The 23,619-nt window shown below is 41.7% G+C and overlaps 1 protein-coding gene across 6 annotated transcripts in view; it reads right to left on the bottom strand.

Annotated features, from left to right (window-relative positions):
• Window positions 1–23,619, bottom strand: part of NINL (ninein like) — a 142,855-nt gene that overhangs the window by 40,051 nt on the left and 79,185 nt on the right. For 5 of the 6 annotated variants that reach the window (XR_002776781.1, XM_023522014.1, XM_011377987.2 and 2 more), the window contains 6 exons: window positions 15,200–15,296; window positions 9,828–9,988; window positions 8,066–8,132; window positions 5,728–5,918; window positions 4,762–4,914; window positions 2,170–2,340 (listed from right to left, as the gene is read on the bottom strand). Coding sequence is in view for 5 of the 6 variants with exons in the window: in XM_023522014.1 (XP_023377782.1) it covers window positions 2,170–2,340; window positions 4,762–4,914; window positions 5,728–5,918; window positions 8,066–8,132; window positions 9,828–9,988; window positions 15,200–15,296 (840 nt within the window). In the remaining variant the exon portion in view is untranslated. The remainder of the gene's footprint in view (window positions 1–2,169; window positions 2,341–4,761; window positions 4,915–5,727; window positions 5,919–8,065; window positions 8,133–9,827; window positions 9,989–15,199; window positions 15,297–23,619) is intronic. The other variant, XM_011377990.2, reaches the window with a different exon arrangement.

Below are 23,619 nucleotides of genomic sequence, written 5' to 3'. Positions count from 1 at the left end.
TTATTGAGGAAGGACAGAAAACCGATCCAGGGCCTCCACACGGAGCTACCGCAGAATTAATGGTGCTTCCTCAGGTGCTCTCACAGGTAATTTCAGTGCTCTGAAATGGCTGGGGATCTTGAGAAGTTGGGTGTGTGATGCCAGCACATTCAGGCTGAGGGCTCACCCATCGGGCATCTCTTTCCCAAGGGGAAGGTCTTTTTTAGGCAGGTGTGCTTATTATTCTTGACAGGGCCAGTGACCGGTGGTCTTGACCACCAATATCACAGGTAAGCAGTTATCCAGAGTCACGGGCAGGAAGGGCCCTGACTTGGTATGCCAGGACACCCATACCACTCACTGGTGCTCCCGCCCTGGCTGTGTGTCTTCAGGTAGCTACCCCACCTGTCAACTGAGACAAACACCTTCAGGGCTGTGTGAGGGGTAAATAAAGTTACGCATTTGACAGGTCCTTGCTTGGTGCCCAGGTACTAAGAGGAGTTCAATAAATATCGCTGTCTTTCAACAAAATGAAAACAAATCCTGACTATAACTGGTAAATTATAAATTGCTAAAGAAAAAGAAATATTCTCTGATAACACAAAAACAATAAAAACAGTAAGTTCTGAAAAGTCAGAGGCAAGGTCGAGACTCATCACTGGTCAGATTATGATGGCAGCCAGCCCACCTCCAAACGCCAGGACTCAGGAACAGGGTTTTAGAGAGAATCTTAAAACTGAGCCGCTTCACTCTTTGCCCTCCCTAGGAACCAACTTCTGTGATCTGCGCTAAGCTTTGGTTCTCAGAACAGTCCCGAGGGCCAGCTGACCAGGTCTGGCTTTGTCCTCTGGGGTCTGCCCAAGGATGCTGGGTGGTTGGACTCAGCATTAGCTAGATTTAGGCCCAGGAAGGTCTGGCCAAGGAGCCAGGCAGACTGTCTTAAAGGCTTTCTTTGAGTTCCTTTACATTATTGTTGGTTTGTGCTAATAAGGACATTTTTGAAGTCAGTATAACAAAACTAATCAAGAATTAAATTTGTAACTTCAGGAATCTAGCATACAGAAATACCAGCATTGGAGCAGCAGGATATACATGCATTTTAAATGACAAAATTTATAATAGGAAAAAACCTACATGTCCACAAACGTAACACAAATTAGCAAAATACACATTATGATACCAACTAAAAAAATTTTTTTAAACTGGAATGTCTAAATATATATTTTTTTTGTGCCAGGCAAAAGCTCTGCAGACAATCCACTAAGCCGTTAGCTGTCAACACTAAAGTGGGGCCAGGCTTTATTATCTTACAGATTTCTATACAGCTGACATTTTTATTTACAACATGAAGTGAAATTTGGAAATGAAAATAATCAGTCTAGCTCACCACACTTCTCCCCAGCATTCTTCTCTCACCTTGCCTGACCCCTGTATGCCACTTGGCCACCCCAGAGCAGAGCTCCCTCCAAGCCCCAGGGTCTGGTCCTGTGGCCCTGGGGGCGGTATGACTGGCCCTGGGGAAGAGGCCTGGGCCCATCTGAGGACAGCCTCCTGGACTCATCCCTGGAAGAGCATGGAGGAGGCTTGGGAGGAGGCAGCAGGGCAGTGAGCCTCCCTATGCCAGACCTAGTGCGGGGAGGGTCTGCATTGAGTAGGGCTTACATGGGGAAATGAACTCAACCAGCTGGCCAGGCAGCTCTGGGTGGAAACGCTCAGACTTCCTGTGACAGTGATGTCCAGTAAGATATCTCTACCACAAGGAAAGGGACATCTACACTGAAACTTGAGACCAGTTCAATAAAGTGCACACCTTAAAGAAAAAAAAAAAATCTGCACCACCTCATTTGTATAGGACTGATCTCCCTCATCCAGGAAAACAGATCATCTTTGAGGCTGAAATGCACTGGGAAAATGCCTAATTGCCTTTCAGGCTGTTTGTTTCTACTGCTTTTTACTTATTATCTTGTAAGTGAAAAATTCCTGTATTTTAATAGCAAAAAAATAAAGAAAAAAGTGATTCCAACTGGCCTTCCCTACGTGGGGTTCGCTGCACAGAGTGAACATCCTGTATGTCTGTGGGGTATATGGTCTAGTCTCCTTGGTGGGCAGACGGCCCCCCAGGTCCCCTGGCTGGCCTCACACAGCTGGGACGCCTGCCACTGAGGCAGTTGCGAGTGATCAGTTCCAAACCTGTAAGACTTCCCTGCCGTTCTGAATCCCCTCCTGGGCCCACAGGGCAAAAAGCTGCTCAGGAAAGGCAAAGCCGGTGCCATTGTCAACGCTGCAGAAGAGGCGCGGGCCTGAGCACATAGATACTAGGGACGATGTTGTGGCGGTATGACAGTCGCCCTCCTCCAGGACCTGCCATGGGGACAGAGAGATGCCTGTGAGCACATGGGTCTCCTGAAGCATGTCTATTCATCTTAAACATTTTCCAACCTCACCAACCTATGCTCAGTCCTTTGCTGTCTCATTGAGGCCTGATAAAAACAACTCATGTGGTTACCGTTGGCCCATTTCTAGACAAGGAAACAAAGGCACAGCACCATTGCACGATCTGTTCAAGATCACACAGCACTACAGGTGGCAGAGCAGGGATTTGAACCCAGGGCTCCTCACACCCAGCCCAGCCCTCTCTCGAGGACCCTACGTACCCCCTTTCCTACCATCCACTCAAAGCCTTGTGCAGGGAACATGTCCCAGAGCCCGAGTAGCCTGAGTGGTCCACATGCACTATTTAGTGAGAGTTTAACATCTCTTCTCTGAGTCAGTATCGACGTGTGCCTGGCCTCACAAAAGAGCTCAAGAAGGCATGTGCCAGTGCTAAGAAATGCAGTCTGAGTAAAGAAACCCAAGATAAACTTAAAGAGAAGAGGTGAGACAGCCCAAGCATTTCCTCAGGACTCAGAAACACAGTCTGGGGGAGTTTTAAGGTGAAAGCAAAACTATCTCAGCCAGAAAGCTGACCTGTTAGCCTTAGGTACTGTAAGAATCCATAGGGCAAGATTATGTTCCTTGTTTTCTGTCCCAGCCAGAGAACTTCAAAACAAGCATTTGCTGTGTGAGGCCACAGGAATGAACAGCAGCAGCCCCTTCCTGCAGGCCACCAGGGATTCTGCCACACCTGCAGGGCCACTTTCCTCACCGGCCTCCTCCTGCCCCCTCCTTATGGGTTCCAGTGCATCTTTGCTCTTCCTGAACATTCCAAGCCTGTCCTATTGCCTGAAACACTTTCTCCAATCCTTCCATGGCAGGTCTCTTGCTTAGGGCTCTGCTCAGACGGCATTCCCCTGGAGTGGCTGAGCCCTTGTCAGCCCATCATCTCTCCTCACATCACTTACCTCTTCTGCAGGGGCTCACTGGCCCATGTGCAGTCTGCCTCTCCTGTGGATGCAGCAGCCTCCTGCCTTTGTCCGCTCTTAGCTGTGTCCCTATCTCTCCGTAAAGAATTACTTAAGGACTACAGCTCACTGACCTATGCTGGGAATCATATAGCTCTACAAAGAAGGCATTTTACCCCATTTACAGAAGCAGAGAGTGTAGCTCACAAACGCCTGGCTACCATAAAGAAATTCAGATACCCAAATGTACCTGTACCACCTGTCTCCCTCCCACCAGCCTCCTCTCTGAGGACTATGAGCTTGTGAACAGGGACTACCATGTGGGGGCACATCTCCATCTGTGGCACTTATCTGAGGGCTTGGCACCATCATGCCATGCCAGAATCCACACTCACAGGATGCGACACCCTCCACTCCATAACCATGTCAGCTCAGGGCACTTCCTGGACAGTCAGGCCTTGTTCTTCAGGCCGCTGGCTTCTGACCAGAGGTTGGGTCCTACCTGGCTTCACTCCTGAACCCACAGCTCAGGCCCCTGGCCAGCTATGCTTCCATGTCAGGATACAAAAACAGAGGTGGCTCCACCATCTCTGAGCAAGACTCGTGGGACTTCATTGTAGTCTCTGACCTTATGTGGCCTGACACCTTCCCTCAAGACTCCTAGTTTCTTCTTTGGTTCATTCTCACTGACTTCAGATTCAGAAATCTGACTCAGATTACCTGGCCTGGCAGTGAACAATGTTACTGGTCCTATACCACTGGCTCACAAACCATGGGATCAGCCATGTCAATAAAGAAGCACGGGAAAACTCCCAGAGCAACTGCCCTGTGGTTGTAAAAGGCAGCCTTACTATCTTAGGACTGAGGAAACCAATGAAATCACAACTTAACTGCCTAAAATCTGCTCTCCAACTGCAGGGACTCAGTATTTGTACGAGAGACAAAATTCGAGAATAGAGGATGGGGAAAGCACAGGTTAATGAGTACTTGACTTGGAAGGTAATCCTAGGGAAGGTCCAGAATCCTTCAGTGACACTGTTCTCACTGCACCATGATGGGGAGAAGGGAGAGGGGATTCTCTTATTGAAATGTAGTGCATCCCATACTGAGGAGACATAGTGAAGAACTGCCATGGAATCCTGATAAAGCCCCTATGAGGAGGGTACCCATTTCACAGATGAAGAGCTGGAGGCTCAGAGAAAGTAACTCACCCAGTGACACACAACGAGAAAGGAGCAAATCAGATCAGCTCCAAGGTCTGTGTGATTCCAAAATCTAAGTCACACGGCCTCCAACTTACACGTGTGTACACTCCCCAACCAACTGTAGGACAGCTCACTGTGGTGACACAGGCTGAGGGGTCAGGTCTGTGAAAAATGCTGAAGGCTAGAGAATGATAGCAGTTACTGCTATGGTTCAAGATTTAATTGTCCCATTTTACCTGATAATGAGACCAGGACCTGCTCAGTTTGACAGGAGTGGAAGATTTCAGAAGTGAAGTGGGCCCATAATTGGACAAGCCAAGCTGGAATTCCTCAAGACTCACTCTGCCATCTTGGTCTTGATCCAGTTTGTTAAACAGGTCTTCTAGTTCCTAAACAAAAGCCACCACACCTCTGCTCAGAAGTTCTATCCGCAAGCAGCTACATGCCAGCCAGAATCACCCAGGCCCACCCATCCACCCTCGCACCCTTCATCCCTCCCTCCCTCACCAAGTAGGGCAGTTTGCTTGTCGTCATCCAAATTCAAACTGCTCAGTCACACCTGGCCTCCCCTGGTTCTGGCTTGTTAAATCAACATGCCTGGTCAGTTTCCATTCTGCTGTGAACTGGTGCTACCTGAACTTCCTAAATTCCACAAATACCCATTCAGTATCTACTGTGGAATGAACTTGTTGGATGATGGGAAGACCATATATATATGGAGCATGGCTTGAGCCCCCAGAGGATCAAGGTCTACCATGGGCAGCAGGGCTAAGGGAGTCTTTAGCAAGGCGGGGGTGGGGACCTGCCCTATCACTAATGCCTGTTCCTCCTCCTCTTGGTCCCTGCAGGAAGAAAGCAGGGATGAATACGGCTCCTGGGAAAGTAGCCAGGCTCCGAGGGCACTGTGTTCGGGAGAGGGGTAGAACAGGGCCAAACAGGGAGGGGGAAAGGGTGGCCTACACAGAGGAAGACTCCTGAGTAAAGATGTTTAGAAGTCAGCGAGGCTCGGGCCACACTTTATCAGAGGTGGACCCTCGAGGGTGCAGACTTCAGCAGAGCACTGTGAGTCATCAAAGGATGTTAGACCAGAAAGTGACACAACTGAATCAGTGCCTGAAAGGTAAAAGAATTTCTATATCCAATATCAACAATGACCAACACAAAGAACCAGTCACTGAGGGTGATCTATCTTGGTCTCTTACCTCTTTCTTGAGTCCCTGTAGCCCAATGCTCTGGCAGACCACAGCCAGCTCCTGCTCGCTAAGGTGACCGCTTCTGCCAACGCCGAGCTCTTCCCAGATGCCCCGAACTTGGCTCTCAGGGGTGTCAAAGAAGGGGCTACAGGACTTCTGGGGGCTCCCAAAAACCTCGGAATCCCAGGTTGGCAGCTGGCCTGAAGCAGAGAAAGTGACAGGTAAGCCTGGTGCTCCAAGTATAGGGGCAACATATCTGCCAGTAATTTACTCTGAAATCAAATGGACAGATAGATGGACGCAGGTGAGTAGCAAAGCGCCAAAAGTGGAATCTAGGTGGTGGGTACATGTGTATTCACAGTACAATTTTTCCAACTTCATTCTGCATTTGCAAATTTGCAAAATAAAACTTTTATTAGGGGTGAGACAGAGAATCTCTGCTCTATGTGGGGAAAGCTTTTTCTGAAGGGAACCTACTAAAGTCACACCATTGAAAGCATATAAAAGAGGACTACATTTTTTGTATCTACAATTAAGAAAAAAGTTTTTGAAAAATTAATTTTCAGAAACTTTTCAAACCTACCAAAAGTAAAAAGCACAGTCCTACAAACCCCCGTGCACGTGTCACTCAGGCTCTGTGATTATTAAGAATTTGCCACATTGGCTTCAACTATTTCCTTTTTGCTATTGCTGAAGTGTTTGAAAGTAAATTCCAGATCTCGTATTTTACCCCTACATACTCTGCATGCATTTCTGAAAAATATGGACGTTTTCTTACATAACCACAATGCTACTACCACACCTAACGAAATCAACAAATTCCCAACTGCCTCAAAAGTCTTCTTACAGTTAACTTGTTTAAATCAGTACCCAAAGAGAATCCCCGTAGTGTACTTGGTTATTATTTTTCTTAAGTCTTTCAATCACGAGCACTTCTCCTGCCCCCAAACCCTAAACCTGCCTTATTTAAGAACTGGATCAGTAATTGTTCTGTAGAATGTCCCCCATCTGGATCTGCCTGTTTATTTCCTTGTGACATCATATAACTTGTTCCTCTATCCCTAATAGCTCCTGCAAACGTGAAGTTAATATCAAAAGGTAGTAATTTGGATGCAAGCTCAATTTTTTTTTCTGGACAAAAACACTATACAGATAGCACTGTATACTCTACACTACCTCACATCAGGAGGTGCAGTACCCTTTAAATACAAAACCTCATCAGTGGGTTTGGGTGACAGATGGCCAGTTTCCATCACTTTCCTACTTTAGCCAGTTGGCTTGCTGATGTTTCTGAGGCTCTGCCAGAGGAGTAACTTGTGGAAGAGGTCATATGTAGAGGACGTCTATGAGGAGCTATCCATGGATGAGCCATGCTTCAAACCAGATGCTCACCTCCACAACCAGCCCAACACAAAAAGAGGGCTGCTTCCACCTAATTCAGACTTGAGTGACTTGAGTTCCATCGGTGGTCTGGACCTTTCAAGTAGATGAGCCACCTTGGTGTTGATAACTTTGATAATCCAACTAATAATCAGAAAACCAGTTTCCCCAAGGAAAGTCAGGCTCATAAATGTTGCTGTAGGTTGGGCTGAGGAAAATGCGAGGAAAGGGGCAGGCAGGAAAAGGCCACCTCTGAGATCCCTTCCAACTTAAAATGTCTAAAATTTCTAAAAAATTTAAAAGCAATTCTGATACTGAGGTTTATTTCTCAGGGCTGGCATAGGAGGTAAATAAATTCTTTGAGGTTTGACATGAGTGTTTGTGTACTACTGTTGGTTCTAACACAGATGGAAAGGTTGGGAAGAAACCACCCTGTTCTCCAGGCAGAGAGCAAGCACTGAATCGCTCTGTGAATAACCTGCCCTGGGAGCCCTTCCTTGAACTGAGTCCAAGGAAATTAAGACGTGATGGCTTGGCTGCTCTTCCTAACATGAAGGGGTCTATCTGGTGGATGCTGAGACTGCTTACTCACAGCAGGGGACAGGCAGTGCACAGGTCCGTGCATCAGGAAGGGGGCACAGGGCCTGCCCTGGGAGCGTAGTGCCTAAGATCCTAGGGCCACACCTGCCAGCTGTGTCATGCTGGTCCTTGCAGACTGTGAAATGTGGCAGAACCACACTGCTCCCTTAGCCAGCAGCCTCTGCCCGAGGGTCTGACCACAGGGAATCCCAAGGACCAAGTGATACGCTCATATCTGGGACCATCCTGAAGAAGGGGCTCACTAGGGACAACACCCATACTGCATTCTTCCTGGGAAATTACAGTTGGCTGGCTATCTGATGACCCAGCTCCTGGAGCTTTCAAAGAACTGGTGAAAGGTAACACCAACATAAGACCATGGCTTTACCTTGTGTTTCAAACAAATCATTCTGAGGTTCTTGAGCACTTTCAGCTTCTTCATCTGACTTGAGACTCTACAGAAAAACGAAAAGAGAAGAACATGAATGCCCCAGAAGATGTGGCAGTGAGGAGAGCACCAGAAAAAGTAGATGGTATGTCTTAGGGCAGGGAAGAGGACTGAAGAAGAGGACCAGCCTGGTGAGACGCAAATCCTCCAAATGAAACTCCACCTCTGCAGCGCGGGGTTTGTACCCAGGCAAGAGCTCACAATGAAAACGTGATCAAGCACTCCTAGTCTAACAGGAATAAAAATGCTCCCTAAATCAGCACCTCTTCAAGAAGAGTGGCCCTGGAGCTTTGACATTCCATCATAGGAAAGAATCTTGAGGCTTGAAGGTCCTTACATCTTTACACCCCATCTCTTACCACCCATATCAGTTCTGCAAACAGTCAAAAGGAGAGCAGGTCTCTGTTCCTCCAGGAGCTCCTGGGACAGTGCAGTGCACAGCAAGCACTTAATATCTTGAAGAAGGGAGGCCATCAAGATACACCTGACTCAAGTAAAACTCTCATGTTTTTATGACCAAGGAGCTAACCACAAAGTCGAAGTCTGCTTCTGACAGGTATTATGTGTCCCATGACCAATTCTGGAATAAATACCAGTTAATCAACACTCATTACTCCTCAGAGCCAGCACTGAGCTGAAGGTAGGAATGTGTGAGCAGTTGGTGTGTCCCATTCTTCTAATGTATTCAACCCAACTGCCAACCCCTATTCTAGTTCTGGGGATCAAAGATGGTTTTAAGAAGCAGAACAGTAGCACAAAGATGGACCAACCCAGTCCTCCATTCCCGAGGGCCAAGTTAAAAGAGGATAAAAAAGCAAATGTCCTGGATTTGTTGGTGTTGCCCGGGTCTAGTACATTCCTAAGATAAGTGACTTTAGGATCTAAATACATATGTTTGTTTTCTTCTTCACCTCAACAAATGCTGAACATTCGAAAAATTAATTTGGGGGCCTGGGGCTGTCTTATTAAAGATAAGTCTCCATATTGCCCCATCTGACAGAGGTGTCGTTACAGAGAGCAGAAACCAAGAAACTCCTGGAATCCTTGAAAATAAGTCTCACAAGCCCACAATTAATTTGCAGGCTGTGGATCTGCCCCATGGAAATATTTCTTGACATGAAGGCCAGGAGGCTCCAGCAGCCCATCTCCTGGGTCAGGCTCTGAACCACAGTGAACAGCTCAGGAAGAATGGGGGCTAGAGTCAACTTCCAGGGTCCCAGAGGATCTGGCATGTGCTCACCAAGTTGTAAATGTGTGGCTCAGGATATTTTAAGTGTTCGAGGCAGGTGAGATGGTGAGCTTGGGACATCCAAATTCTTAACCTTGAGGTTGCTTCAGAAAAGCATCCTTCTCTTTCTATCCTTGACTGATTACCACTGCACCTTTGTGCAGTACTGGGGAAAGGTGGTGGCGGTGAGCAGGGGAGGGAGAGAAACAAGTGATTTGTGTACAAACTCTCTACCAACCCAGTGTCTGAAGGAGTATGAGCTGTGGCCAGAATTTCCCTGCAGACAAGTCAACCTGGAGATATTTAAGAATGAAATGTCATTCTCCAAGGTGTGCCCTCCCTTCTGATGATAAAATGCCCAGGAATGTCTGTCTCCTTCCTCACATCTTCCTGTAGTGAGCAGTGATGACTAAGTGAAATATTATTTTTCCAATGTTGAGTAGCCTGAGGTAGGGAAGAGGGGACCCAACCCACCTCCACACTTTCCAGAGATGCAGAGCGTCGGACCTGGCTTCTCACGGTGGCCCTGGCTTGCTGTTCTGGTAAACATTTGGCTCCAGTTGCAGAGTCACATGGCTCGGGCTGGCTCCTACGGCCATACCACTTAGAGCCGCTCACATACTTTGGAGGGACAGCTGGAAAGAAAATGAGAGGTTTAAGGGGGTGGGCCTCTAAAGTGATCTCTGGGTCCACATATGCCACCCACTGAGATGCTCTTTAATAAGGTGCAGATTTGGATGCAAAGCATGTCTCTCACTGACGGACGAACTTTTATGCATACAGAAAACGTCTGGAAGAACAAAGAGAACAGAACAGCAGTTATTCTATTCCCTGGGGTAGGGACTAAGAAAGACAGGCAGGGAGACAAGGATTTTCCACTCTAAATTCTACATGCTGTTTAAATTTTTGAGTATATTTTGCTTTTATTTATGTAATAAAAGACTAACACAAAACCTAGCTTCTTAATTATGAAAAAAAAAAAAAGAGAAAACTTCCAATAATTAAGCAACATACGGCTCTAGAGACAGGAAAGTCACTTTCCACCCTGCTCACTATAGGATCCCAAGCCCAAGGGACTGGAATATGCATGTGGGTGGGCAAAGACTTCAGATACAGCTTCAGAGGCTCAGGCTTTGTGCGGGTCTAAAGTCTAGGCACAGGCAGGTATGGACTTTAGTTCTGGGATTCATGAGAATCTCTTAAACCTTAATAATCTCTTGTACTTTTTCCCATCTTACCTGTCCATGTCTGCACAGTGACGCTGGAATTCTCAGGTAGAGAATACACTGACTCTGTGCAGAATCCTGGGCAGGCAGGAAAGAGACAGGGGAGGGTGGCACGGGCAGTAGCCAGGACAGGACATGGGTTCAGAGGGAAGCAACCAGAATGGGCCAAATGGAGAGAAAACGATAGGCCCTAGTGAGGCAAGGCCAGGCCAGGCAAATAAGGAGTATTTCACTGCAAATGTGTCTTGGGCCTCATCCCAACAGGACTCACGCTCCTTAAGGCCAAGTACCAATTTCCTTCCTTTATCCCCCAAATGGCTGGTCCACAGCCCCTGACCTTGGGACCATCAGAGGAGGAGGCTAGGTCCATCCTGGCCAACCAGAAGGTGATGCCAATGACAGAAAGAAACTGGGAATGTGGGAAGAGTTTCTGGGAGGAGGATGCTCAGTTCTACAAGAGACATGCAGAATGTGAACTGACAGCGTGACATTTAGGGTAGTTGACAATATGCAGGTTGACTATAATTTCTCATGCCACTTGGACACTTTGAGGTAATACAGGCACTATTACTAATCACCTCGGGACAACAGGTGTTGACAAGGTCTAGCCCAACAAAGTCTCACCATGTGAGAGAACTCATGTGACATGCTGAAGAAGAGGGCAAAGTGTCCAAGTCAGCAGAGGGAAAACAAGAGAATCTGGGGGCAAACTTGCCAGCGTTCTGAAGGGGCAAACTACAAACATGGAGAAAGTCAAAAGAAAGTTGCTGAAAAGGTGAATGAGGGACAAATGAATAAAGGCTCTTGCATCTGATTCGCGTTTCCATTTATAGGGAGGCTGCTGGCTGACTACTGTGGGTGAGGAAGAATTCTCCTCTTTCCACCCTGAGGTAGTGTCAGAAGAAAGATTTTTGTGTCAGATGAGAAGGGGGAAGCTGTGGTATATGTGGGAAAACCAGGCGCAGAAAACTTGGAGGGAAGCAATGGCATGCCCCACTAAGCTCAGACCTCATCAGACCCCAGTAGAAACAAAGCCCTGGGGGCCATGCCCGCATCCATGGCCACTTCCCAGGCTCAGTCTGCTCATCAGCACACCTGGACATCGTGAAGGCAGCACGTGTTTTTGCTTCCCGGGTTTGATTTTCCCTAGTCCAGGTCTGGAGTCCTGCCCTATCCTTGATGCTGGACCCACTTCTTCAGCATTACCAGTCAGTCAGCATTCTCCTTAGAATAATAAGCTGCCCAGAAAAATACATGCCTTTTTCATAATATTCCCCAATGTTCTCAAAAACAAAAAAAACAACAACAACAACAAAAAAAAACAAAAAACAGTCCAGAAACCTATTGCTTCCCTCCCTCCAACAAGGAGAAATGCTATTCCAGAAAAGAGTGTCCACGTGGAAAGTCAGGACAGAATCAAGGGCAGAGGAATGACAGTAAAATGAATAGGAAACTTTCTACTACCCACAGAATCACAAGAGTCATACTATCTCAGGGTGTGAAGGATACTGTTACCCAGGCCAATCATATTTCAGTGTGGGCACAGACCAATTCCCCATCCCACACCCCAGAGAGTCTGCAGAGCACAAGACACAGCCCCTCAGTCAGCACAGAAGATAGGAAAGCACAACTGCTGACCCAAACCTTAGACTCCTGGTTTTGTCGTCTTAGTGTGAATTTTTATTTATACGAAAAGAGTAAAAAAGTCAAAAAATTAAAATTCATTTAGTTACATGTTCGATAATAGCCTTTAATGAAAACAGTAGAATGATAGGGAAGCAGGGATATACTTCAAAATTCTGGGAATTTGGTCTCACAATGACACTCTCCTTCCTTGGAGTATCAAAAGTACATTTTTCTGATCATAGTGGGAGATGATGGGAAGGACTGGCAGATTAGAAAGCAGGGAAAGAGTGACTATGAATGAAGCAGAGGGGACAAATGAGGCACTGAGGAGGTAAAGCCCTAAACCACATTTGACAGAAGGGGCCCGAGACAGGGAGGGTGAGCCAGGAGTGGGAAGCTGAAATGGACACAATTCTGGAGGGCACCAGATTTGCCCTGACTCTCAAGGAACCCCTGTGGCTGCAGGACCACCAATGCCTAGTCAGGCTTTCAAGTACTGGGCACCCTGCCTCTGTGGACAGGCACTTGGAGGTAGACAATGGGATGAGCCCTGTCTGCTGGCACGAGAGGTGGTGTCTCAGGCAGGGCATATAACCATTTAATTGAAGAAAGCTTTGCAATCCAAAAGAAAAGAAATAAAATTGTTATCAGTGAGAAAAAGCACAAGTTTTAAAATAGCTTCTTGCCTCTCTAGAGGACCTGAAAACATGTCCCACAGATCCACACATTTTAGACTAAGAAGCACTACACATTCTCTAGTATGAAGAGTGGACATATAGTGTCAGTGACACTGGGCATTCACCTTGTAAGCACATTCATTTTCATGATCACATGATCACATTCCAAAATTCTGTGAGTTAAAAAAGGCAAGTGGGCCTTCTTCACATCTGAAAGTGTGAGATGAAGCACGCAATGAAACTCCAAGGGTATCCCCGCACTAACTTCAAGGCTCTTTACACTGTACTCAGGTGTCTTTGCAACCAGCAGGAAGAGGTGGGAAGGGGGGGGCCAACCATCAACATCCAGTGGAAGGAGCAGATTCTGGCAATGGTGCATATAAAAGGGCCCAAGGCTTAAGGTTGGAAAACTGACACTTAAATCATGGCCACCATTTACTGCCTGTGGGATCCTGGACAAATCCCTTCATACTTCAGGCCTCAGTTTTCTTATATGAATAATGCATATGATAATGCACAGAATTTCTATGAGGATTAAATGGAACCTATATAATGTACATAAAGCTCAAAGCCTGACTCACAAAGACACTCAATGTTCTTGACCTACATTCATTCCCTGCCCTAAGCTCTTCCACACTATCACCCTGGTATCCAAAAGTCACATACCTGCTCTTGACCATGGATCCACCAGAGGGAAAAGGTTCCCTCTTCAATTTGCTAATCAACATCACTATCTCCATCCTCAAACACATTGCCCCATTTGAAAGAAATGGGACCCACTAGCATTTCACTTACCTCCAGATATACATCCAGGCGAGCCAAGCTGAGTCCTGGCAAGTCAGGTGACTGTTACTCACAGCATGAGACCCGATGGAGGAGGTACAACTAGTGAGCATGTCTGTCATCATCTTCTAACTCTCATTCCACAATCTACATGCCCCTGAGTGGGCCTCCCTCCAAAACTCTCCCTCTACCTCCTGACAATTACCAAAACCAGGTGGCTTTTCCCCTCAGGATGCCACCTTCCACTTAGAAATGTTATCTTTATCTGACAAGCCCCATTTCGGTAACAGGAGTCTAGTAAGTCCTATTAGCACATCATAACATTATTATCTGAGACTGCGGTCTGCCTTCGGCTGGTGGTATTCTACCTGCTCTGCCAGCCTCAGAGGTCTAGAAACATCTTATATCTGCACTGTACTTTAAATTCTTGGTATCTTCAACTCCTCCACATCCATTTTATTATGTCAACACTCTATGCTGTAAAGATAGCACAAAGTATTACTTGACACGATACTGTGATTTATAATAAATATATATTTGGTCTTTGTTCCATCTCTGGCACAAAGATTCTAAAATCTTTGGAATTTCCTAATAAGAGTAACCACCCTTGAGTTTATATTAATGAGGTGACTTCTGAAAAGCATCCAAGGATGGAGGCTGGTTGCCAAGGGAACAAACCATGTGATGAGAAGGTTAGAACTTTTGGCTCCACCTCCACTGACCCTCTGGCCAATGATTTCATCAGTCAGGTCTATGTAATGAAGCCTTCATAAAAACCCAAAAGGACGGGGTTTGGAGAGCTTCTGGGTTGGGGAACAAGTGAAGATTGGGGGAAGTAGCACACCTGGAGAGGACAAATGTAGAAATTGGGGAGAGTGGCACATCTGGAGAGGGCACAGAAGTCCCGTGCTCTTTCCCTAAGCCTTGCCCTATGCATCTCCTCCCTCTGGCTATTCCTGAGTTATATGCTTTATAATAAACCAGTGATTTAGTAAGTAAAATGTTACTCTAAATTCTGTGAGCTGCCTTAGCAAATTAATTGAACTCAAGGAGAGGGTCATGGGATGCTCTGACTCAAAGCTATTGTTCAGAAGCATAGGTGACAACCTGGACTTGCTATCAGCATCTGAAGTTGAGGACTAATGGGACTGAAACCTTAACCTGTGGTATCTTACATTATCTCCACATACAATATGTCAGAATTGACTTAAACTGCAGGGCACCCAGCTGGTGTCAGAGAACTGCCAAGTGTGGGAAAAACTACCACACATCTGATGACCAGAGTGCAGTAGTACTAAGAGTATTTGTCCAGTTCAAAGAAAAACAACAGGGTTTTTACCTTACAACACTATTTTACAAATAAGCAAACAAAAGAAAAAACAGAAATGTTTGGTCCCAGTTGTCACAGCTCAGCAGTGATACAGTGGAGTTAGAATTTAGTCTCAGACCTACTAATTTCTTCAATCAGAATATTATATTCCAGAAAGTAAGATAATGAAAATAAATTAAAGGCAAGAGGAGGAACTCCTGTTACCTGATTCCAGAGAATTACTGTCTTCATCAAAGGGGCCAAAACCAGCATTTGATGACAACATTGCCACAAAACCTTCCTTAAATTCCTCAAAGTTAACCTGGGTGAATTTAAGAAAAGAGGTAAATGTTACTTTCAACAGAACTCACATGTACCCATCAGTCTTTTTTTTTCTTAGATGGAAACATCTTATTGTTGCCTTTGAGAATATTAATTTCATTTTTTTCAAAAATTTACTTAAGATTTTTAAAAATAGGAGGTCCAAGATGGTGGCAACATAGGGGGATGCTGAACTTATCCCTCCTATGAGCATAGTAAAATATATACCTATATATAGAGCAATTACTCCTGAGACACAGTTAAAGGATGACTGAAAGCTTCTGAACAATAAATGAGAGAAAAAGAACAAATAGGGAAGCATGGGAAACTGCAGGAACCCTCCAGGATCTGCAGGGTTTCTCCAGGATTGGAGGTGCCAGTGAGCACCCTTGTTTACATCCCCCTCCAATTCCACTGGACAGGTGGGGTCTCTATCCGGATGCTCTGGCCTACCTGCAAGATTGCTGCAGCACATTCCCAGATGCACTGCCCAGTGCCCATTTTGGCTCCAAACAAAGGGAGAAAGCAGGCTTAACAGAACACTACATGAACCTGGCCTCCCCTCTTGGAGCTCCTACAGCTTAGTGGGCCAGTTCCCCAGATACCGTGGGCACATGCTTGGCTCCCAAACTGCCTCCCAAAACCAACCGGCATACATAGCCTACACAGAGTTTGCTCCTACATAAGACCACTTTTTCAAGATTGGGAGAGCTATTTTGTCTAATTTATATAAACAAACATAGAAAGGTGAACAAAATGAAAAGACAGAAGATATCGCTCACATGAAGGAAAGAAAAACCCCAGGGGGGAGGGGGAACCTAAGAAGCAGAGATCAGTAATTTGCCTGATAAAGAATGAAAAGAAATGGCCCTAAGGATGCTCACCACACTTGTGAGTGGAATAGAAGAACTTAGGGAGAACTTCAACATAGAGTTAGAAAGTATAACAAAGGACCAAGTAGAATACAATAATACACTAGAAGAAATCAAAATCAGATTAGCTAACAGAGAAGAACGAATCAGTGACCTGTAAGACAGACTAGTGGAAATCACCCGGTCAGAATAGCAAAAAGAAAAAATAATTTTAAAAAATGAAGAGGTTAAGGAACCTCTGTGACAACATCAAGCACACTAACATTTGCATTGTAGGGATTCCTGAAAGAGAAGAAAGGAACAAAAACTTTATTGGAAAAAAATAATGGCTAAAAACTTTCCTAACCTGAGAAAGGAAACAGAAATCCAGATCTGGGAAATACAGAGTTCTAAACAAGATGAACACAAGAGAGACCTATATTAAGACATACTGTAATTAAAATGCCAAAAGTTAAAGAGACAATCTTGAAGGCAGCAAGAGGAAAACAACTAGTGACATAAGAAGAAACCTTCCCCCTCCATTAGGATATCAGCTGATTTTGCAGCAGCAACTTTACAGGCCAGAAATCAGTGGCAGAACATCTTTAAAGTGCTGAAAGAAATAAAACCTACAACTTAGAATAATTTAACCAGAAAGGTTATCATTCAGAATTGAAGGAGAGATAAAGAGATTACCGGACAACCCAAAACTAAAGAAGTCCATCACCATTAAACCAGCTTTAGAAGAAATGTTAAAAGATCTTCTTTAAACAGAAAAAGTAAGACCATAAGTACAAATAAAAAAACAGGAGAGAGGAAAATATCTCACAGATAAAGTCAAATATTTAATAAACAGAGCAAATCAGACATTCAAAAACAGAAAGTGTGGAGGTGGGTAAAAATGTAGTCCTTTCAGAATATAGTCAAACTTAAATGCCTATCACCTTAAAATAGACTGGTACAGATATAGAATGATATACATAAAGCTATGGTAACCAAAACCCAGAAAACTACAAAAGATAAACACAAAGAATAAAGAGAAAGGAACCCAAACAAAACACTAAAGAAAACCAGCAAACCACAAGGGAAGAGATCAAGACAAGAAGAAAAGAACAGAGGAGAACTACAAAAGCAACCAAAAAACAAAAAGCAAACAAAAAAAAAATAAAATGACAAGAATAAACTTAATTATTTTATTGTAAATGGATTAAATGCACCAATGAAAAGACATAGGGTGGCTGAAAAGATTTTAAAAAAATGGTCTGTTGATATGTTTCTCAAGAGACTCACTTCAAATTGAAAGACACATACAGACTGAAAGTGCAGGGATGGAAAAAGATATTCCATTAGTGATACTCATATCAGACAAACTGGACTTGGAAAAAAAATGTAAAAAAAGACAAAGAAGGACATTAGATAACGAGAAAGGGATTGATACAAGAAAAAGATAGGACAATCATAAATATCTACACATTCAACATAGGATCACCTAAATATATAAAGCAAGTAATAATGGACATAAAGGGAGAAATTCACGATAATTCAATAATAGTACGGAATTTTAATAACCTATTCATATCAATAGATAGATCATCCAGACTGAAATTAATAAGGAAATAAGTGGCCTTAAATGTCACATTATGCCAGATTGACTTAGACATTTACAGAACATTTCATCCAAAACCTGCAAAACACATTTTTTTTCATGTGCACATGGAACATTATCCAGGATACAGCACATAATAGCCCACAAAACAATCCTCAATAAGTTTAATAAGATGTAAATCATATCAAATATCTTTTCTGGCCACAATGGCATGAAACTAGAAATCGACTACAAAAAGAAAACTGAAAAAATACAAAAACATAGAGACTAAACAACATGCTACTAAACAACCAATGGATCATGAAGGAAATCAAACAGGAAATCAAAAACTACCTTGAGACAAATGAAAGTAAAAACACAACTTTTCAAAATTTATGAGATACAGTAAAAGCAGTTCTAAGAGGGATGTTCATAGCTATATATATATATATGTCTACCTCAAGAAACAAGAAAATCTCAAATAAACAATCTAACTTTACACCTAAAGGAACTAGAAGAAAAAGAACAAACAAAATCCAAAGTAAACAGAAGAGAAGAAATAATAAAGATCAGAGTGAAATAAATGAAATAGAAATTTAAGAAAAACAACAGAAAAGATCAATAAAAGAGCCGGTTCTCTGACAAGATGCAAAACTTACCAAGATGAAAAGAAAGCCCAAATAAATGAAATCATAAATGAAACAGAAGTTACAACCAATACCATAAAAATATAAAGAATCATTAAAGACTACTACAAATAATTATATTCCAACAAATTTGACAATCTAAAAAAAATGGATAAATTTCTAGAAGCATATAACCTTCCAATATTGAACCAGGAAGAAACAGAAATCTAAAGATTGATTACTAGCAATGAAACTGAAGCAGCACTAAAAATAAAAAACCTCCCGAAAAATACAAGTCCAGCACCAGAAGGCTTCACAGGTGAATTCTATCAAACATTTAAAGAATTAATACCTATCCTTCTTAAACTATTTGAAAAATTTTTTTTTCAAAAAATTTGAAAACAATTGCAAATCAAAACCACTTCCAAACTCAGAATACGAAGCCAGCATTACCCTGATTCCAAAACCAGATGACATTACAAAAAAATAATAATAATTACAGGCCAATATTTTTGATGAATATGGATGCAAAAATTCTCAACAACATATTAACAAACTAAATTCAACAACACATTGAAAGGATTATAAATCATAACCAAGGAGAATTTATTCCAGGGATGCAAGGATAGTTCAACACCTGTAAATCAATCAACATGATACATCACATTAACAAAATGAAAGATAAAAATCATATGATCATTTCAATAGATATAGAAAAAGCATTTGCCAAAATTCAACATCATTTTATGATAAAAACTCTCAACAAAGTAGTTAAAAAGAACATACTTCAACATAATAAAAGCCATATATAACAAATCCAAATATCGTACTCAATGGTAAAAAGTTGAAAGCTTTTCCTCTAGACCAAGAACAAGACGAGGATGTCCACTCTTGCCACTTCTATTCAAAATAGTATTGGAAGCCCCAGCCACAACAATCAGACAAGAAAAAGATATAAAGGCGTTCAAAATAGAAAGGAAGAAAGAAACTCGCATTATTTGCAGATGACATACTATACATAGACAACCCTAAAGACTCCACCCAAAAAAATATTAAAACTAATAAATGAATTCGGTAAAGTTCCAGGATACAAAATTAATATACAGAAATCTGAGGAATTTCTATGCTCCAATAATGAATGAATAAAAGGAGAAATTAAGAAAACAAACCCATTTACAATTGCATCAAAAAGCATAAAATACCTAGGAATAAATTTGATCAAAGAGGTGAAAGACCTGAACTCTGAAAACTTTAGGGCACTGAAGAAAAAACTGAAGAGGATACAAATAAATGGAAGGATATACCATGCTCATGGATTTGAAGGATTAATATTGTTAATATGACCTAAAACAATATACAGATTCAATGCGATTCCTATTAAAATATCCATGGAATTCTTCTCGGAATTAGAATTAATCTTAAAATTTACATGGAATCACAAAAGACCCTGAATAGCCAAAGAAACCTTGAGAAAGAACAAAATAGGATATATGCTCCCCAATTTCAAACCACACTACAAAGGTACAATAATAAAAAAATGGTATGATACCGGCATAAAAACATATATAGGCCAGAAATAAACCCTTGTTTATACAGTCAGTAATTTACAACGAAGGAGGCAGGAATACACAATGGGGTAAAGATAGTCTCTTCAATAAGTGGTGCTAGAAAAAGTAAACAGATACTTACAAAAAATGAAACCGGACCACTTTCTTACACCATATACAAAAAAACAAAACAAAACAAAAAACAAACAAAAACCCTCAAAACAGACTAAAGATTTAAATGTAAAACGTAAAACCATGAAACTTATAAAATAAAACAGTAAACTCTCTGACACTGCTCTTAGTACTATTTTTGGATATGTCTCTTTGGGCAAGGGCAACAAAAGAGAAAATAAACAAATGGGACTACAACAAACTAAGAAGTTTTTGCACAGCAAATAAAAACCATCAACAAAACAAAAAGGAACCTACTGCTTGGAAAGATATTTGAAAATGATCTAAAATATATAATTCACACATCAAAAAAGCGCACCATCTGATTAAAATATGGGCTGAGGACCTGAATAAACATTTCTCCAAAGAGGACGATAGACACATAAAAATATTTTCAACGTCAGTAATCATTAGGTAAGTGCAAATCAAAACCACAATGAGATATCACCTCAGCGGTCAGAATGGCTATTATCAATAAATCAACAAATAGCAAGTGTTGGCAAGGATGTGGAGAAAAGAGAGGTCTTTCTGCACTGTTGGTGGGAGTGTAAATGGTGTAGCTATTATATAAAACAATATGGAGTTTCCTCAAAAATTTAACATATGACCCAACAATTCCACTTCCAAGTGTTTATCCAAAGAAAATGAAAACATTAATTTGAAAAGATATATACAACTCTATGTTCATTACTTAACAATAGCCAAGATATGGAGACAACCTATATCCATCAACAGATGAATGGATAAAGAAGAAGCAGTTATATACATAAACATCACACACAATGGAATATTATTCAGCAATAAAAGATTTTGCCATTTACAACAACATGGATGGATCAAAAAGGGCAGTAAGTCAGAGAAAGACAAATAATCATATCATTTCACTTATATGTGGAATCTAAAACTACAAAAAAATAGAATAAACAAGTCAAAACAGAAACAGACATATAGCTATAGAGAACAAGCTGTTTATACCAAAGTGGAGAGGAGTGGGGAGTGGGGGATGGGTGGGGAAAAAAGTTAGATACAGACGATTAGTTCTTTGTGAGCTAGTGGGAGCCAGTTCTACCAGCACACTGCAAAGCTACATTTATACATCTATATATCTGCTCAAAGGTGCCTAGAAATGCAGGATTGCTTAGGTTCCTTTAAGGGCTGAAATTATAGTTCTAATTCAGTTCATATACCCACAAAAAAAGACTATTAAATGCTGGTGATTGGGGTGTTTCAACCCTTAACATAAACAACTTGAATTAGGTGTTGAACCAAGGACATATGTATGGTTTTATAATCACACAAACTCCAAAAAAAACCAGTGATCAAATTGCTAGGTTGCTAAATACACACAGTATTTAATTCTCAGGTTTAAATTCTATGTCTAACCTAACCACCCATCAAATTTTTTAAATAGAAGAGTATAATAAGTAAAAGTTAACCATAAACATATAGCAAAGAAAACACTATTAACAATTTTATAAAAGAAAGGCAACATAATTAGAAAATAGTGTAGAAAAGAAGGATCTGATGACCATAAAACATTAATATGAAGAAACACATAAAGAAAATATCCATGCTATCACTACCCCATCTAGAAATAATACTGCCAGGTCCTCAGAGGCCCCACAATGGTTCCCTTCCAATTAAATCCCTGCCCCCTACACACACACACTGGCATTTATGGTAATAATGCCCTTGCTTTTATACCTCGATTCTATGCATCCCTAAACAATATGGTTTAGTTTTGCCTCTTATTGAATTTGACCTAAGTGGAATCATATGTATATATTCTTTTGTCTTGCTTCATAGACTCAATATTACTTCTGTAATATTCAAGTTACTATGCATGTCATTCCTTTTCTCTGATGTACATTATTATATTGTATAATTGTACAATTTATTAATCTATTCTGCAGATGGATATTTCCATTGTTTTAAGTGTTTATTTTAAAAAACGGCTTTGAACATTGTTATATATGTGTCCTTAGGAGTTGCTCTAGAGTATATACCTAAGAATGGGATTGCTGGGTCATAGAATAAGTATTTAAATTCTCTTGGTGAATCCAATCTTTTATCACTATAAAATGCTAAGCCACTTTACAAAATAGACAGGGGATGTAAAGTGAAGCATGGGGAACACAGTCAATAATATTGTAATAACTGTATAGTGCCAGGTGGGTACTAGACTAGTCAGGGGGATCAATTCGTAAATTATATAAATGTCTAACCACTATGCGGTACACCTGAAACTAATATAAAATAATACTAAATGTCAACTGTAATTGAAAAATTAAAAGAAAAAAAGGTGAAGGGGAATAAGATGTACAATTTTCCAGTTATAAATCAAGTCACAGGGATGTAATATACAGTAGAGGGAATATAGTCAATAATATTGTGATAGTGTTGTAGGGTGTCAGATGGTTGCCGGTATTACGGTGATCACTTCTTTAGGTATGTAAATATCAAGTAACTACAATATATACGTGAAACTAATATAATACTGTATGTTAGCTATATTTTAATAAAACTCTTTAAAAATGCTAACCCTCTCTACTTCAGTAATACTTTTACTACAAAGACTATTTATGCTCACATTAAAAAAATCTCAGTTTTCCTTTCGTTACTATTTACATTATATGTGTTTTTACTAAACATTTTAATAATGTCACTTTGATATATCCTTGTTTTATTCATTTATTTTAAGAAGTATGTTATGTTTTTTAATATTTTTCTATTAAGTTTATTGGGATAACATCAGTTAATACAATTATATAATTTTTAGATGTACATTATCATTTCACGTCTGTATATTTTTTTGTGTTTACCACCGAAGTCCAGTTTTCTTCAGCTGCCATAATTTTGATCCCCCTTACCCACTGCACCATCCACCTACCCCCCTATATTTGACCCCTTTATCCTATCTACCCTGCCCTCCTCCCCAACCCCTACTAACCACTACTGTCTAGTCCTCTGGTAACCACTAGTCTATAGTCCATGTCCATGAGTCTCTTTTCGTTTATCCTACTCGTTTGTTGCTTTAAGGTTTATATCCCACTTATAAGTGATATCATTTGATTTTTAGCTTTTTCAGTCTGGCTTATTTCACTTAGCATGATTATCTCGAGGTCCATCCATGTTGTCAAAAATGGCAGTATTTCATCTCTTCTTATGGCTGAGTTAATATTCCATTGTATATATATATACCACAGCTTCTTTAGACCATCATCTATCATAGGACACTTTGGTTGCTTCCATGTTCTGCCCACTATGAAAAATGCTGCTATGAACAATGGTGTGAAATATATCTTTTCGGATATGGGTTTTCAAGTCTTTGGAGTAAATACCCAGTAGAGGGATTGCTGGATCATATGGTAGATCATTTCTCAGTATTGTGAAGAACCTCCATAGTGTTTTCCGTAGTGGCTGTACCAACTTGCAGTCCCTCCAGCAGGGAGACTCTGCATCCTCTCCAACATTTGTTCTTACTTGTCCTGTTGATTATAGCTATTCTAACAGGTGTGAAATGGTATCTCAGTATGGTTTTGAT

The sequence above is a fragment of the Pteropus vampyrus genome, unplaced genomic scaffold (assembly GCF_000151845.1).
Source record: "Pteropus vampyrus isolate Shadow unplaced genomic scaffold, Pvam_2.0 Scaffold327, whole genome shotgun sequence".
NCBI classification, from domain to species: domain Eukaryota; kingdom Metazoa; phylum Chordata; class Mammalia; order Chiroptera; family Pteropodidae; genus Pteropus; species Pteropus vampyrus.
The sequence above is the reverse complement of the archived record's forward strand: the minus strand, read 5'-3'. Positions and strand labels throughout refer to the sequence as shown.